Genomic DNA, 17,604 nt, shown 5'->3' with positions numbered 1-17,604 from the left:
TTTTCAGCAGGCATCATGTATTCTACGCCATAGTATTTGGGCATCGGCAAAGGCCCCACATAATTCCAATTCTCAGCTGTGTTGAAATAATGTGGGAAATAACCTTTGACCTCATCGAACCCTAAAGCTTTTGGTAATTTAGAGAGTGCCATGGGTAGGTGGCTGAGAGAGTCAATGAATTTTATGTCTAACGCTGCAATTGTAACACAGATTAACTTACCACCTTGTGCTATAATATTAACATCCAGCTTCTCTTTCACTAACTGGTTGAGTATAAAGTAACAGTCATATCCCTTTGAATTGTGGGCTATGAATGTTGATTCTCTGAAGGCTCCATCTTTTGTAAACGTCTTAATAAACTGTTCAATACAGTTTTCACCCCTAAATTCCCATGTTTTACCTGCAAACTTCCAGGGGTCTACACCCCCCACTATTTCATCATCACTATCCTCAGACCCGCTATCCTCTTCCACATAATCTGGTTTAAAACACTCCACTGTTTCCCCCGGAAAAGCTTTTATAAAACAATACACTGGCTTATGAACCCCCATTTCTTGCTGTGATTCAAAGTCATAAAACATGTATTTCACAGAAAGCTTTGGCCGAATAAGTGTTTGCATGTAACACACATGGTCTTCATCTTCAACAATGTACCCCCAACAAACCATACACTGTCTACCTTTGCATCTTTCATCATCATGATCCGCATCCTGATAATGACAACACTTTGCACAATACCTCCTCGCTGGACATTTGACTTTCTTCTCTAAGAACAGTTGTCGATGTAATTTTAAGCAAGCGTTAGACCTACAATGAAACTTACATCTCAGACAACGAACCTGCTCCTCAACTACATTAGAGCATTCCTTTCTCATACACATTCTACAATAAAACAGGCAAGAATGTCTGTCATGATTATAGAGTTTGCGACAAAATTGACAGTAGTTACGCATGCCAAATAGAGCTTTTACATTCAGTACCCCGTAGAAATGTTCTTCATGTAATAGTAAAGTATAGGCTTGGGGATAAATGGGCCCTTCTGTTTTAAAAACGCACCATCCTGTCTTTTTTGAGTAATAGGCTACATCGATGTTGACTCTTAAATGCTGCTCGACTGTAGAAATGTCCTTAAGGGTTACCTTTTTTTTATCAGACCAACCAAGCTCCATATGCAGATTTTGAGCAGCTGTCAACATTTCTGAATCTGTGGGTTTCTGTAAACTCATAACCCCGAATAAAGCACCCCCAAAGCATAGATTGCTTCCTGAATAATTCAAATCTATCAAATATTGTCTTTTTCGGGCTATTATTTCACTCGCGGGGATTGAACCCAGTTTTCGATGTGCTCCACCTCTTAGCGGTTTTGTTATAGTAACCACGAACTCAAAATCACCGTGCGCACATATTTCCATACTGCTTTGTAACAGGCGACTAAGGTGTGATAGAAACTCCTCAGCGTTAAAAAGTTCCCTACTTCTTTTAAAAGAAAAGAGTGGATTTCGTAATCCTGAGGCTTCTAGTCTCACCTGAACAAAATCATCAGGTTCGATTCTAGGCGCCAGCCGGTCTAATATGTCCTGGATTGCGCTGTATAATACCGTTACAATCTCTGCGTATGACCTAATCATTTCTAAATTTCTGAAACGGTATACCTCAACGAATCGCCATGTGCTGAAATCAGGAATTGGATGTTGCCATGAGCGCACGCATTCAGCAAACACAGGGTGTGAACCATTAACTTCATCAGCATTGTGGGCTTCCTGTTGGATTTGATCATTAACATTAGATACATCTCCTAAGTGTTGGTGCTCTGGAGAATGCGCCACCCTCTGACTGTCTGTACTGGTCGAAGAAGCCGCGTCTGGCCTCATTAAGGGGCATGCTCTTTTATGTTTTTTCTTACTTTTGGACCTGGCAAGAGTTTGTCTAGCCTTTTTTATCCATTTACGTCTTCTTTTCCAGTACAGATCTCCAGGACAGGGCTTCTTTTGCTTTCTTTTTCCCCTAGTGTGCACTCCCCCACCCCACTGATAGTAAGCTGACTTTGTAAGCATCCGATATTTTTCTAGTGCTTTAATTACTGAAAAAACATATGGAAAATCACGTGCCATGATTTGACCATTTCTCTCATGATTGCGGCTCACTTCCGCAGACAATCTATTAAGTTCAGCATAACATTCCTTCAACGAAGTAAATTTTCTTTTTTGGGGGTCTTGGCCTTGGGCATCTTTGACGTCTGCAGCGTATTTCTGCTTTTTGCTGGGTTTAGATGCCTTCTGAGTTTCTGGTCTGCCACGTTTCATGCCTTTTCCTAAAAGTAATGCATAAAATATCAATACATGAATAACTAATTCTCATATGTGCATCAAGACATTCTGTAGGAGAGACAAACACATCATTACCTTGATTTTTTGAAGTTGACGGTTTGGGTGTGGCACGGTTATCGGTATGTTTATCTAGAAAATACAATTACAACCACATGATTAGCTTGTCCTAAATACTTCCTTATGCGTGGTTATCTTATTTATTTTTAGTGGGATGTTCTATTGTTTTCTGTAAGTTTATTATTTCATAGGGTTGAGACTGTTTATTGCTTTGATTAAATTTTATTTAGTATTTTAATTAGTATTTTATGTTGTGTTTTTGATTCACAATGGTCAGTTTATAATGCGTGTGGGGCAACAATACCTGTTTTTATAGAATCGTGGGTATCAGCTTTTTGGACAGCAGCAGCAGCAGCAACGGCGGCAGAGGTGTCATCAATGAAATCAGAAAATACTTCTCCTTCTGAAAAATAGACATGTATTTCAGAAAAACACGCAGACACACTCATTGCGCATTCATTTTATTATTATTATTATCATTATTATTATTATTATATTATTTCAGGGTATACGAACAAACCTCCTGTCAGTTGAGGATCTGGATCTTCCACCATTATAATTTCATCATCCGCTAAAACATCATGTAGTGCCATATTTGAATCGCCGTATGGTGGGGGATGAATGATAGCGGCAGTGTATACGTGTCTCATTTCTGGCGGGATGGATGTGATGTATCTAGCATGGGCGAGAAGAGGGAAGTATGGATGAATTTAGAGAATTAAATTTGACATGGTTCTGTTATATATGCACTTAGAACTGTGGTTTAAAATTATGAAAAATAACAAAAACGCCTGTAAGTTTAAACAGTTTGAACTAATAATACAAATTTGGTTTGAGGGGCTGTAGAAGTGCTTGAAAAATGAAAGGAACAAATAGTAAAGGATATAACATTCTCAATGAGAAGTGGGATGAAGATTTATGGGTAAAATAAATGAAACAGTATGGGTAACAAATATGTAGACACAGACAGCTAAAATTATTACAATTTAATATGTAAACGCTGGCTAACATCGTTAAGAATACCAAATATAAATAAAATCTATGCAGCATTGCTGGAAAGGGTGTCAAGAATCATACACACAAGCGCACACACATACACACACACACACACACACACACACACACACACACATATATATATACAATTGTGTTGGCAAAATGTAAATATGTAAATAAATTTTTGGGGGTGTAAGTATTTAGAGAAATTGAAAGATATAAACAGCATTTAAAAAGTAGTCCTAGTATAGTCTCAATATATCTACAGCAAACAATCAGTGCATAACAATTGTTTTGAATCATGACAAAATATAAAAACATTGTGCACAAACATGTTGAGGCATATTCCACCCTAAGACCCTTTTATTATTGTCATATATACCCTAATAATATTAATTAAATATTAAACATGATACATTGTTTGAATATAATATAGAATTTAACATAATATTCCTAGTAATATTCAATATATTGTATATACACATAATATCGGTGATATTTTGTATTATTTATATAAAGCATTTAAAACAAATCAGAAATGAAATGAAAAGGGATGGCTTTTCGGGGGTAGACTGGATGACCCGGAGCTCTCCTACAAGTCTCTGATTCTTGCAATCTTTCAGTTAGAAAAAAGTGGCTCTAAGCCCACACCTCTCCCCCTTCCACCCTTTGGTAATCCTTGTATGTTTGAAAGGTTAGTATACTTCCCCAGGGGTGTGTTTGCTAATCCACTGATCAATTTCATGGTCTTTTCTACCCCTCATTTGTTAAGTAGTAAGATGTAAATTAGAAACACATGTTCCAATTGGAAACACATGTTCTGTGCCAGATTGCAAAATACCCTCTTTAAGTCAATTTAAGTCAGTCCTACATCATTAGTTATACACTTATTAAGTTATTTTAAACTAATTATAACTCATCCCATACAGTGTATTAATTATATATATATATTAAATATATATATTAAATATAATAGCCCTGAATTAACTTATAACATTCTTAAATAATGCAAAAAAGATAACACAGGGCAGCCTAGAGGCTTTTTAAAATCAAAAACTAAAACTACCAACTTTTTTACACACACACACACACACACACACACACACACACACATATATATATATATATATATATATATATATATATATATACAATTGTATTGGCAAAATGATAAAGGGAGGCTAAACATAAAATAACATTCTCAATGAGAAGTGGGATGAAGATTTTATGGTAAAAATAAATGAAACAGTATGGGTAACAAATATGTAGACACAGACAGCTAAAATTATTACAATTTAATATGTAAACGCTACCTAACATCGTTAAGAATACCGAATATAAATAAAATCTATGCAGCATTGCTGGAAAGGGTGTCAAGAATCATGCACACACACACACACACACACACACACATATATATATATATATATATATATATATATATACAATTGTATTGGCAAAATGATAAAGGGAGGCTAAACATAAAATAACATTCTCAATGAGAAGTGGGATGAAGATTTTATGGTAAAAATAAATGAAACAGTATGGGTAACAAATATGTAGACACAGACAGCTAAAATTATTACAATTTAATATGTAAACGCTACCTAACATCGTTAAGAATACCGAATATAAATAAAATCTATGCAGCATTGCTGGAAAGGGTGTCAAGAATCATGCACACACACACACACACACACACACACATGCATTCACATCCTGAGAAGAGAGTGGGGTAAATAGATACTCACCAAAGATGCCTCGAAATGGACGGATAGAGTGCGGTTTTGGACAGGGTTTTTATACAATTTTTAGCCAGTGGGGCGGGCTAACTCCCCCCAATTTTTGAAAGTAGGTTGATTTTATTTTTAATAAATCAGATATTGTATATAAATTAAATCAATGCCTCTGATGAAAAAAGCTATAGGAATTTTGATAATTTTCATATGTACGGTGTGCTTTACAGTATGATACCTTTTTGATGTAGTAGCCTTCAAAGGGTGTCACACCAAAGACCCCCCTATCAATCAGGAGACATATGGTAAAAATATTTTAAAAGTCTAGGATGAATTATTTTTAATAAATGAGAGATATTGTATATAAATTAAATCAATGCCTCTGATGAAAAAAGCTATAGGAATTTTGATAATTTTCATATGTACGGTGTGCTTTACAGTATGATACCTTTTTGATGTAGTAGCCTTCAAAGGCTGTCACACCAAAGACCCCCCTATCAATCAGGAGACATATGGTAAAATATTTTTAAAGTCTAGAATGTATTTATTTTAATAAAATGAGATATTGGAAATAAATTAAATCAATGCCTCTGATGAAAAAAGCTATAGGAATTTTGATGCTTTTCATATGTGCGGTGTGTTTTACAGTATGATACCATTTTGATGTAGTAGCCTTCAAAGGCTGTCACGCCAAAGACCCCCCTATCAATCAGGAGACATGTGGTAAAATATTTTTAAAGTCTAGAATGTATTTTATTTTAATAAATGAGAGATATTGGATATAAATTAAATCAATGCCTCTGATGAAAAAAGCTATAGGAATTTTGATGCTTTTCATATGTGCGGTGTGTTTTACAGTATGATACCTTTTTGATGTAGTAGCCTTCAAAGGCTGTCACACCAAAGACCCCCCTATCAATCAGGAGACATATGGTAAAATATTTTTAAAGTCTAGAATGTATTTATTTTAATAAAATGAGATATTGGAAATAAATTAAATCAATGCCTCTGATGAAAAAAGCTATAGGAATTTTGATGCTTTTCATATGTGTGGTGTGGTTTACACTATGCTTTTCAGGATGTCATTCCCCAGATATGGTAAAACTATATTAATAAAATGAAATATTGTTCTAAATTAAATCAAGGCTTCATGCCATAGGTATTTTGATAATTTTCAGATGTGCCACCTCTTCCCAGGCCCCCCCAAAGAAATGGGATTTTACCCGGTATGCTTTACACAGAGGGCTGTCTTCAATACAGCCTAGTTTCTGACTTAGAAAACACTACACTTTTAAAGTTTGAGGAGAATAAAGGCAGAAATGACATTCTGTTTTAAAACATTTATTCCACAGCCTTTTAAAATACATTTTACAGTCGCATTAGATTCCGTGCTTTTTAAAACTGCCGATAATACCCGGCGATTTCACAAAATCCGTATATTTTCTGTTTTTCAAGATGTGCCTCACCTGTCTAATTAAGTTCTCATTACATCTTTTCAGCTCATCAAATAAAAAATCATGTGGAGATTCAGAAGACCCCACCTTAATTACCAAATTCATGATATAATCCAATGTTTCATTAGTCAGAGATAGACATTTTTGGGAATAACTAAATAATATATACATGTGGAGCGTGTTTCTAAAGCACAAATTGTCACATATATCTCTTAGCTTCTTATTAAAGAATGTTATATTCCATGACACACATTCATGCGCTAATTGAGCCGGCTGCGCTTCCAAACATCCCGAGCATTCCGAATATAATATCTCGTTTAAATTGTGATCTAATAAAACCAAAATTAGCGTTCTTGCAAATGCATACATGTCTGGTTTCTGGTTTTCATCTGCTGGTTGAATATCCCTGTTCAAGCCTAGTATGCTTGACACGACCTCATGTCCTGGGCGCTGAATAGCTGCCATTTCAGGGGGCTCCTATAAAAACAAAATAATCATGTTAAAACACATACAATGATCATTATCCCAACACACACACACACACACATGTTCCTTTTTCAACTTACTTGTAGCTGGCCTGGTGCAACACCGCAGAGCTTCCAGAGAGCAGAGATAGGAGGATTTTCAGCAGCGCCCTAAAACGTTTTAAAAGATCAGAGTGTTAGTAATTTACAGGTTATACAACTTCATCCTTTTGAAACATACCCATCACCCCTTTTCAACCTAAGAGGGGTCAGAATAATAGCTTATAAGTATTACCTGCTCAACGTGTGATGGTGTTGAAAGCGTCTTCAACGGACTATTCACAGATTCATGAACTACACATTCTTCCTCCCGAGATCTTTTAGCTTCTTCCCCTTCTTCCTCATCATCCTCAGATGAGCTGATGTACCTTTTCCTACATAGATCATCATCCACTGTTGAATCAGGCAAGTCCATAGTTGATGGGTCAGCGGACGAATCCATATTATGGGTTGTTCTGCAAAATAGTCAGAGCGGTCTCCCTAAAACTCTACTACAGTTATTTAAACCCTAAAAACACCGCCTATTGGCCCCCACTATCACATGGTCATCTTACGGGGCCTATACCATTCCCTATTGGCTACTATGCCTCACGTGATGTCAGCTTAGAGCTACCACACACGCCCCTGCCTGTTCATTTCCACACACCATTCATCGGGGATAGGTCTGTCCGGGCTATGCTCCACACAAAGGGGTTAGGGTGGGGGTGGGGTGGGCAGGGGGGGGGGTGGGGTTTCAGGCCGTGGGAGGGGCTCTCTGGCATCCATTTCCTGTTTAGGAGAGGCGGGACTTCAGGGGTTGGAGTGGGAGGGGCGTGGGAGGGGCGTGGGAGGGGCCTTCCCCAAAAGTGGGCGTGGTACCTGTCAAATTTGAGTTTGACGAGAGGTGCCACCTTTTACTACTCAGGGAGCAACCGACATCTGTCTGTGGGTTCCCCTGAGGCAAACTTAGTGAAGTGAAGAGCTTAGACCTCCACTGAGCCTCACATACCTCTCCATGTCAGAAACATACTGGTAAAGTTTTGCTGCCTTTGCACTTCTTCCTCTCTCTCTCTCTCTCTCTCTCTCTCTTTCTCTCTCTCTCTCTCTCTCTCTCTCACACACACACACACCAAGTCCCTAAGGAAAGGTGCAAAACTGTCTTTCTGCATATAAATAATGCAGTTATTTAGAAAATGAGATGCAGAGACAATGAATAGTCCTCCTATTAGATTTACAAAGCAAGCTGGAGGAAGATTAATTTTTCAGGGAAAGCTCTTTATGTTGAATAGTGAAATGATGCACTGAGATCTTCAAGACACAAATAGCAACACCTATCCTGTTATCAATTAGAACAGAAAATGCTTCGAGATTGGCAGTGATTCAAAATAATGTTTCCAAACTTCTTTTTCATGTCCTTTTTCAGATCCCCCCCCCCCCCATACACACATACAATTCAGCACTAAGCCATAAGACACAGTTCACTGTGTGTACAGGCTCTGTGCCAGAACTTGTGTGATTAAACCTGCTCTTATATATACTACTTCCATGGTTAGAGGTGGGATGTCACAGCACATCTGTCTAGCTGTCATGAGAATATTTTGCCAGCTTCCTTAATGCAAGTTCTCTACTTCTCTATTTGTACTGAAATTCATTTAGTCTGATCCAAAAATGGTTTCCAAAATCCCTGTGATATATACACTTCGAAATGCACACATGTTTTAACAAATGTCAGTCTGTTTCTTTTTGAGCATCAAATACATGAAAAGGATTGTAATGGCAAGGACACAATATTTTGAAGTGGAAATCTTAAAGTTAAACCACAATTAGGGTCAAACGAAACATTAGATTTAATCTGCATGTATTTTTTGTTTATACACTATACACACACACATGCATACACACACACACATACACATATACACACACATATTAGTGTGCCAAAATCACATTTGGAGGTAGGGCTTGTCACAATCAACAAACATGATAGGCTCAACTCTCCCTCTTTTTTTTAAGAATCCCATTAAATTTAACTGTTTGTAACAGGTTGAATACATCCATTTGGTGTTGCGAGGAAGTGCAATTTTTACCATAGCCTCAAGTAAGGGAACATACTCTCCCATATTTCAGAGATGAAAATCAGAACACATACAGTCATCCCTCCACATTTGCAATTTTGATTTTGGCAGATTTGATTTAAAATGTCTTTAACAATCTCCACTCACCACTTAATTTGGTGAGCTTCAGATCAGCCCTTATATGGCTGATCTGAAGTTATATGGCATATGATCTGGATTGACCTGGGAAAGAGTCACCTTATCCTGGACTTAACCTAAGTCAGACAAAAGCCTGAATCCTGCCCCAAGATTTTGGGTTTTCCTCGATTTAGGAACTTTTTTCCTAACCTGAATCAGCCACAATTAGCTTGACTGCTATGCCACATTCCCAAAAATGACACAGCACTTACTTTTTTCCTTGGTGCTGATGAAGAGGGAAGGGGTGAATGTCCTCCATATGTTGTTTTGATTTTGGGTAGCATATAAAAGCACCCTTCCTTAACATGCTTTTTTCTGTCATGACCAGGAAAAAAACTACTTTATTAACCTGTAGCTTCTTTTCAGAGCTGTTAGCTCCAATGTCACCACCCTTACCTAACGAATAAATTGTGTCACCATAGTAAATAGTACTGTTAAGCAACTTCTTAAATGTAGAAGCTTTGAGAATGTAAATTTGGTAACCCAAATTTAAAAAAAAGTAGGGTGTTTTGGCTCTCAGCATCTGAGGGCCTAGTAACATGAACACAAACTCTGTGTTGTTGGATTTATTCTTCAACAGGCTTCAAATACCAAAAAGAGGCTGCATGATTTTACATATGCAGGCATTGCTTCTTGGCTCAATGACAGCAATTTGTATTGAATCTAATTAAGAAAGGAAAAGTCATCTGGGTCAGATGGCACTTACTCCCATGTTCTGAACACACCAGACATGTTGTTCTTTGTAAAATAGAAAATCCAAAAAGCAAAAAATGGCATGATTTTGCTACAGCAAAGAACAGAAGACAAAGAAAAGTTTTTAAAAAGAAGCCAAGATTATGTTCTTCCTTCACAGAATAAATGGGACCACAATTAACAATGATTGAGAATGCATCTTATAAGAGACAGTTTTAGATGAAATATAAGTGGTTCAGTTTTTGCCATGTTATGGTTTAGGCAGTAATAATGCATCTATGCTGAGATGTCTGAAGGACATGCTGCAATAGATATTCAATGTCAGAAGAGCGTTCTGGAGGAATAGAGGAATATAGCTGAGTATCATCAGCATAAGAATGATATTGAAAACCATATGAACTGATAAGGTTACCAAAAGATAATGCATAAAGAGGAAAAGCAATGGCCTAGAATAGAACCCTGTAGAAATACAACTGAAACGGGAAATGAAGATGATATGACCTGCAGCTACCACATTAAATGACCGACCTGAGAGGTGAGATGTGATTCAGCTGAGGACTGATAAATAAATCCTGGGTCATGAACTGAATCCAACAAAGGAGTATGATCTGTTGGGTCAAAGACTGCAGACAGATCAAGGAGAATCAGGCCAAGTCTTTTGACTTCACCTAATGAAAATTTTCATAAAAGTCTCCAGAGTGCAGAGAGCAAATACAGGTTTAAAGGGATCCATTACATTATCCATAGACAGGAGAAAGTTGAGGCAGAATAACTAAATAATAACATTTTCAAGAACATTCAAGAGGAAAGGCAATAGATACCATAACTTAACACTTCCATCAAAATGAATACTGAGCTAATTTAGTGATGAACTTACTATTATCTTGATGTTAACATTTATAAACAGATCTCTGCCTTCATCAGTTGCACATTTGGGGAACCTAGGCTCCGATATTTATTCCCATTGCTGGACTGGAATATAAAAATATCTATGGATAATGTGTTTTTTTAAAGCATCTGAATACCTAACTAGCAGATTGTGTTGGAGAGTGAAGCAAATTTTTAGCGGTATACAAGTTCAGTTCCTCCAAACATCACCCTTTTAGTCACTTGAGGCATCCATACTTTAATATCTATTAATAAATTTATCTGCCCCTTTAATAAATCAGCAAAGTACTTTTAAAAAAAACCCAAATGATTTTGAGGACAATAGTAGGTCAGCAGCAAGTAAAATCGTAAATAAGAATGAACACACACAAGCTCTTTTAAGAATGGTGCTTTGATGTATATTATTATTTTCACATATTTCAGATATTTGGCAAGCACAGCAAAGTGTAGACAAGATTCGATAAACAATCTGACAAGGGCAAGAGAGTCACGTATTAAAAATAAGTCTGGAGGGGAGTTTTTAGGCCAAGAGCAGCTGTTTCTATGGTGGAAGAAAACAGAAACACTCTCAGATGTTTGCTATAGCAAAAAAAGAGGGGGGCAGTGTCTTAGTATTAGATGTATTCTTTTTAATTATTAGAAGTTAAATAAAGCAAAGATGATGTCAATTCTCCAGTGGAAAAATCCAAAATATATCAAGATCTCCTTGTGTTAAAAATTAATTAGAAAACCAAATCGGCAAACATGGTGTTTGGTGTTGACAAAAACTGAAAATGCAAGCATTCACTGCTTACTAGAATCCTATGACGTCAGCAAAATATTCTGCATTTGTATATGTATTTTTATGTAGTTATGTGCATAATTTTAAAGTCATCAAAGAAGTCACTAAACAGTGTATCCAGTTGAGCAAAAATAAAGCAGATCATACAACACATATTTCTCTGATTGCTCACTCAGAGACTGTATAGAAAAATGGATTTAGCTATGTCAACTGCACAAAGAGTGATGGAATCTAAGAGCACCATTTTAAAAGTACAGAATCTCAGTATTGGAATCTGTATTAAAATGATGCGAACCATGATGCTTTTACAAGTGTTTCTTAAAGTAGTATGGCTAGTTTAACTTGTATTTCAAGGCTTCAAAATTATCACATCGTTATGCATCGTTGGAGCAAGGAATTTTTCCATCTAATTTGAAGCAGGCCGTGGTTCGCCCACTTATAAAAAAAGCTTCCCTTGACTCCACGGTGCTGAATAATTACAGGCCGATCTCCAACCTCCCCTTTTTGGGTAAGGTGCTGGAGAGGGTGGTCGCCTCTCAGCTCCAGGGTTTCCTAGACGATACCAACTACCTAGATCAGTCACAGTCTGGTTTCAGGCCTGGTCATGGCACCGAGACAGCCTTGGTCGCCTTGGTGGATGACCTCCGCAGAGAGCTGGACAGGGGGAGTGTGACCCTGCTGGTTCTCTTGGACATCTCAGCGGCTTTCGATACCATCGATCATGGTATCCTTCTGGGTCGTCTCTCCGGGATGGGCCTTGGGGGCACGGTTCTCTCGTGGCTCCGGTCCTTCCTGGAGGGACGAACTCAGATGGTGAAGCTGGGAGACGCCTGCTCTGACCCCTGGCCTTTGACCTGTGGGGTCCCGCAAGGCTCTATTTTGTTGCCCATGCTTTTTAACATCTACATGAAACCGCTGGGAGAGGTCATCCGGAGTTTTGGAGTTGGGTGCCACCTCTACGCGGATGACACACAACTCTACTACTCTTTTCCACCTAATTCCAAGGAGGCTTCTCAGGTGCTAGGTGAGTGCCTGGCCGCTGTGTCGATCTGGATGAGGAAGAACAAGCTGAAGATCAATCCCGATAAGACAGAGGTCCTCCTGGTCGATCGTAAGCCGGATCGGGATATAGGGTGGTCACCTGTGTTGGACGGGGTTACACTCCCCCTGAAGCCACAGGTCCGCAGTTTGGGCGTCCTCTTGGATTCTTCGCTTACGCTTGAGGCTCAGGTGTCGGCGGTATCCGGGAGGGCCTTTGCGCAACTGAGACTTGTGCGCCAACTGCGACCATACCTCGTGAAGGCTGATCTGGCTGGGGTGGTCCATGCCTTGGTCACCTCTAGAATGGATTACTGCAATGCGCTCTACGTGGGGCTGCCCTTGAAGACGGCTCGGAAACTTCAATTGGTCCAGCGGGCAGCAGCCAGGATGTTAACCGGGGCTCATTATCAAGAGAGGTCTACCCCTCTGTTTAAGGAGCTCCATTGGCTGCCATTTATTTTCCGAGCCCAATTCAAGGTGCAGGTGCTTACCTACAAAGCCCTAAACGGTTTGGGACCACCCTACCTGCGTGACCGCATCACCATCTACGAACCCACACGCTCGCTACGGTCATCTGGAGAGGCCCTGCTCATGATCCCACCCACGTCGCAAGCGCGCTTGGTGGGGACACGGGACAGGGCCTTTTCTGTGGCGGCCCCCCGACTTTGGAACGCCCTCCCAAAAGATCTCAGACAGGCCCCCACTCTAGCCGCTTTCAGAAGGAATTTAAAAACTTGGCTGTTCCGTTGTGCCTTCCCAGACTAGGAATCCCCACCCCAAGTCCTAGTAGCACCTTAGCATAACTAATTGTCGCTGCACACCGCACTTTTAACCCTACGTGCCTCCTGCCATTTCAGCATTTTTAACCCTTGTACCCCAGTGCGCCGGCCGAACCAGTTTTTAATAATGTCTTGATGTACTGCCATTGTTGTTATTTTGCTTATTGTTTGATTTGCTTAGCTATTGTGGTGTTATGTTATTTTGCTTATTGTTTGATTTGCTTTGTTATTGTGATGTTACGTTCTCTATTGTATTGTGTTTTGAGGCTTCGGCCTGTGTAAGCCGCATCGAGTCCTCCGGGAGATGCTAGCGGGGTACAAATAAAGTTAATAATAATAATAATAATAATCACAATACACCAAACCAAAAATTGAGATGCATCTGCTCAAGACCTTGCTTAGATTTGATGGTGATTGCCTAAAATAATTTGCAAGCAATGTTTACCTAGGATATAGTCGTCATCATCATAATTACCTTCATTTTCATTTTAATGTAGAAAACATTGCCATATGGGAGACCTCATTCATCATCATTTTCAGTTTTATGCAAAAGTAAATTTCTGAATAGACACATAGAACCAGTCGCACAGTTATTTCTACATAAGCCATTCTTATTTAGGTTTTGAGCCAGCCATGCCCTCTTCCATGTCATCTTATTCCAATTCCCTTGATGATTTTCTGGGGAGGTAATTGATTACTTCCACTTTTCCCTTTTTTCACCATATGTTCCTCCAGAACGTTGCTGTGTAACTCTACTGGAAAATTGGGGGTGGGGGGGGGGGATGTATTCACAGCAATTCCTGTGATACCAGGAATACTGTGGTCCCAAACCTGTTCCAACATGTCAGTCTAATCAAATCATTTATGTTGGTCATAGACCAGCACAGGCAATAAAAGTCACAGTTTCATACGAACTTGGTATGTTTAGTACATTTAAAATATAAATATTCATCCACACTGTAAAACCAGTTTCTGCCAAACAAGTTCCAAACCAAAATAAGTGGTCAATGTAGATGTTCCCTATGAGGTGTTCTAGTTTTGATAAATAATGAGCTTTGATCTGGGTTAAACTATACTAAATTAAAGCCACAAGACCTTAATCAATGATTTGCACAGTGTATAATGTAAAGCAGAAAGCTCTGACTGACAATAAATTCATAGCAGCTAGTGCAATGGCTGATACAATCAACTGGTAATGTAATCTGATGGAAGACAGCAAAAAACCAAGATCTATCTTTATCCAGATTAATTTATGCTATCTTCCAGAAGCTGATTAGATGAAGAACAATGTTACATTTCATCTAGAGGAGGCGACTGATCATTGACAAAAAATAAGGTTCACTAAAAATGTATTTTCTATTAGATCAGATAGGACAGCAGATAGTCTGGGTGAAGACTGGATAAACTAACATAAGATGAGAAGAGACAGAAGTTAGACTACTTTAGGAGTGTGCAACATATCAGGAGGGTTGCTTGATAATAGTTGTACTATTCTGATAAACTGCCCAAACATAGTGATCTGAACAGATAGTTCTAGTGACCAAAACAAATTAGGCCAAGCTAAATAGATATATTTCCCATTATGTTTGCAATAGATGCCAGATATGCATGTTTATGACTATGTTATTGATACTGCTAACTATAACCGTACTGAAGGATATTAATCCTTGAAAAATTGTTTGTTCACAGATGCATGTTGTCAAATGCAGAGTTCTTCAATGGGAGGGATGCTATTTTTTTCCTTAATGGATAAATGGCTGAACTCTATTGTTTCAGACTATAATGCTCATCCATGTCATAACTAAAGGAAAACCTGCTAGAGAGCTGCAGATGTGATAAAGCTTCAGCCATTATCAAAGTCTAGCATGTTACTAGAGATACTCTAATGTATATTTAGCATTGGACCAGGATTCTGGAGGCCACAGTTTGAATCCCCGCTTGGCCATGGAAACCCATTTGGTGGCCTTGAGCAAGCTGCACATTCTCAGTCTCAGAGGAAAGCACATTTTGCAAGAAAACCTCATGATAGGTTTGCTTAATGATTGCCATAAATTGGAAATTATTTGAAGGCAGTAATGAATGCATTATGCCTTACATGAAACGCAATGTAATGAAAGGAAAGGTACACCAAAACTAATCTGTGTTTCTCCCTAAGGGGAGTGTAAATGTTTGTGTATATGATCACATGTAATAAAATTATCTAAACAATCCATTTAAAGCCTACGCATTCTCCCATATATCTTCAGATTTCAATACTTAAGAATGCTTAAGAAGAATGCTAATGATAATTCTGCCTCTCTGGATTTCACCATCACAGCTTTGGTGTCCAGGCAGCACGAAAGTGATTAGTAGACCAATTGGCAAAGGATTCTGTCCCTTGGTTTAAAGGGATCTGGTGGTGAACCAGACCTATTTTGAATTTCTGATTTAAGAACTGAAAGTAACTGAGCTGACTAGTCATAAAATGGGATGAAACAAGTCACAAATGCAGCAGAATAAAGGTGGAAGTTAGGATTATTACCTGGCAGCGATTGCTATAATCTTATCTTGATATCTGATTTCTCTTTGGAAATTGCTGGAATTTTTTTGTCACAGTAGATTCCTGGTACCTGGCAGTTCCAGTGTGAGCATGTGTGGTTCTGATTCTGAGGGAAAGAGGGAAAATAAATGTGTTTGTGCCCATGCATTGGGACACTTGTATGTTGTTCTCTGCATGTTTGTAGGTTTGTTTTACCTTCCAATTCTCCGAAGAAGTACAGGCTTACATCAAGATATAAGTAATTTAATATAGATATTCAGAATACAGTAATTCATGAGATCGTGAGTGCCAAAATAAAGTTGGGTTATGAAGCAAGGAAATCAGGCACTTTTTATAGCATAGTCTTCCATGTGTACCTTAAGAGAGCTATGCCTGAGCCAATTGCCAGGTATATACCCGGTGAATGAGTACATGCTTTTTGTATGTAACCAATCAACAGTGAAATAATCAAATATTGCAACAGCAGGAACTAGAAGAGGGAAGCAATTCCATGGAGAGCTGATGCATGTATCTACTGTCTTGGATTAGTAGGCTGATGTGGCTGTCTTTTTATGATAAGGTGGCTTCTAAACTCCATTTTACACTCTTGCTCTCATTTGAACATGAGCAAATGAATTGCAGGTAATCAGGTCACAGGGCTTCATATTCATTCTTCAGGAAGGAAAACATTTCCACTTCAGATACATAATGTGAACCAAATAAATAATCTTGCATTTCCCACCCACACTCATTTTAGTTTTCTCTGAAATGCTAATGTTACCTAATTCCCTGCTTCCTCCTCCCCTGCAACCTCAGCTGGCAACAAGTCACAGTCCTTCACGTTTTACCTCTTCTCCCTCCTGGAATGCTTGTTGTTGTTTTTTTTTCATTTCATCACCTCCAACTTTTTGTGACTTCATGGACCAACCCACACCAGAGCTCCCTGTCGGCCGTCACCACTCCAAGCTCCTTCAGAGTCAAGCCAGTCACTTCAAGGATACCATCCATCCATCTTGCCCTTGGTCAGCCCCTCTTCCTTTTCCCTTCCATTTTCCCCAGCATCATTGTCTTCTCTAAGCTTTCCTGTCTTCCCATTATGTGGCCTAAGTACTTCATCTTTGCCTCTAATATCCTTCCCTCCAATGCTGTAAGAGAGTAATAAACATGTATCTGAATGGGCAAACTCTTATAAGCTCCATGATTATTAATAATGAAGTAAACTCATATTCATTTTTAAAAGTGCATGCAAATCATACTTATCCTGGGATAAATGGTATGTTGTATCTCCTCCCAATATGTCACAACTGGTTGGGAGAAAATATAACATTTTTTGAAAGATGCTGAACAAACCATGAAATTGACTGATAATGGGAAAAGAGGGTTTCCTCCATCGATCGCACGTGACCTGAAGATGTTTTCTGAGGCTCCCAAATTGTAGACACTTTAACAGTTAGTCTGATCATCACCAGTTTATCTCTTCTACACTAACAAATTTAAAAATCTACTTGTTGCAAGCTATTTTTTCTATTGTAAGATATATACTGACCTTAACTTCTGGTTATAACAGTGGTTCAAAATT

The 17,604-nt window shown here is 38.5% G+C and overlaps 2 protein-coding genes across 4 annotated transcripts in view; one reads left to right on the top strand and one right to left on the bottom strand.

Moving 5' to 3' along the window:
• The window catches only part of LINGO2 (leucine rich repeat and Ig domain containing 2), a 785,688-nt gene that overhangs the window by 395,250 nt on the left and 372,834 nt on the right, over positions 1-17,604 (top strand). The gene's annotated exons all lie outside the window — the stretch shown is intronic.
• On the bottom strand, positions 6,496-7,753 carry LOC137096427 (uncharacterized). Its single transcript, XM_067465574.1, has 3 exons — positions 7,330-7,753; positions 7,137-7,205; positions 6,496-7,047 (listed from the first exon to the last, which is right to left on the bottom strand). The coding sequence occupies exons 1-3, from the start codon at positions 7,534-7,536 to the stop codon at positions 6,496-6,498; spliced, it is 828 nt and encodes a 275-aa protein (XP_067321675.1). The 5' UTR covers positions 7,537-7,753.

Source organism: Anolis sagrei, chromosome 2 (genome assembly GCF_037176765.1).
Source record: "Anolis sagrei isolate rAnoSag1 chromosome 2, rAnoSag1.mat, whole genome shotgun sequence".
NCBI lineage: Eukaryota > Metazoa > Chordata > Lepidosauria > Squamata > Dactyloidae > Anolis > Anolis sagrei.
The sequence above is the reverse complement of the archived record's forward strand: the minus strand, read 5'-3'. Positions and strand labels throughout refer to the sequence as shown.

What these genes read in the sequence shown, in the direction of transcription:
- LOC137096427 (XM_067465574.1), bottom strand. Translation starts at nt 7,536, where the DNA reads ATGGATTCGTCCGCTGACCCATCAACTATGGACTTGCCTGATTCAACA. An exon ending in CACCATCACACGTTGAGCAG is followed by an intron (nt 7,206 to 7,329) that starts GTAATACTTATA and finishes AAAACGTTTTAG; the next exon opens with GGCGCTGCTGAAAATCCTCC. An exon ending in TTGCACCAGGCCAGCTACAA is followed by an intron (nt 7,048 to 7,136) that starts GTAAGTTGAAAA and finishes TTGTTTTTATAG; the next exon opens with GAGCCCCCTGAAATGGCAGC.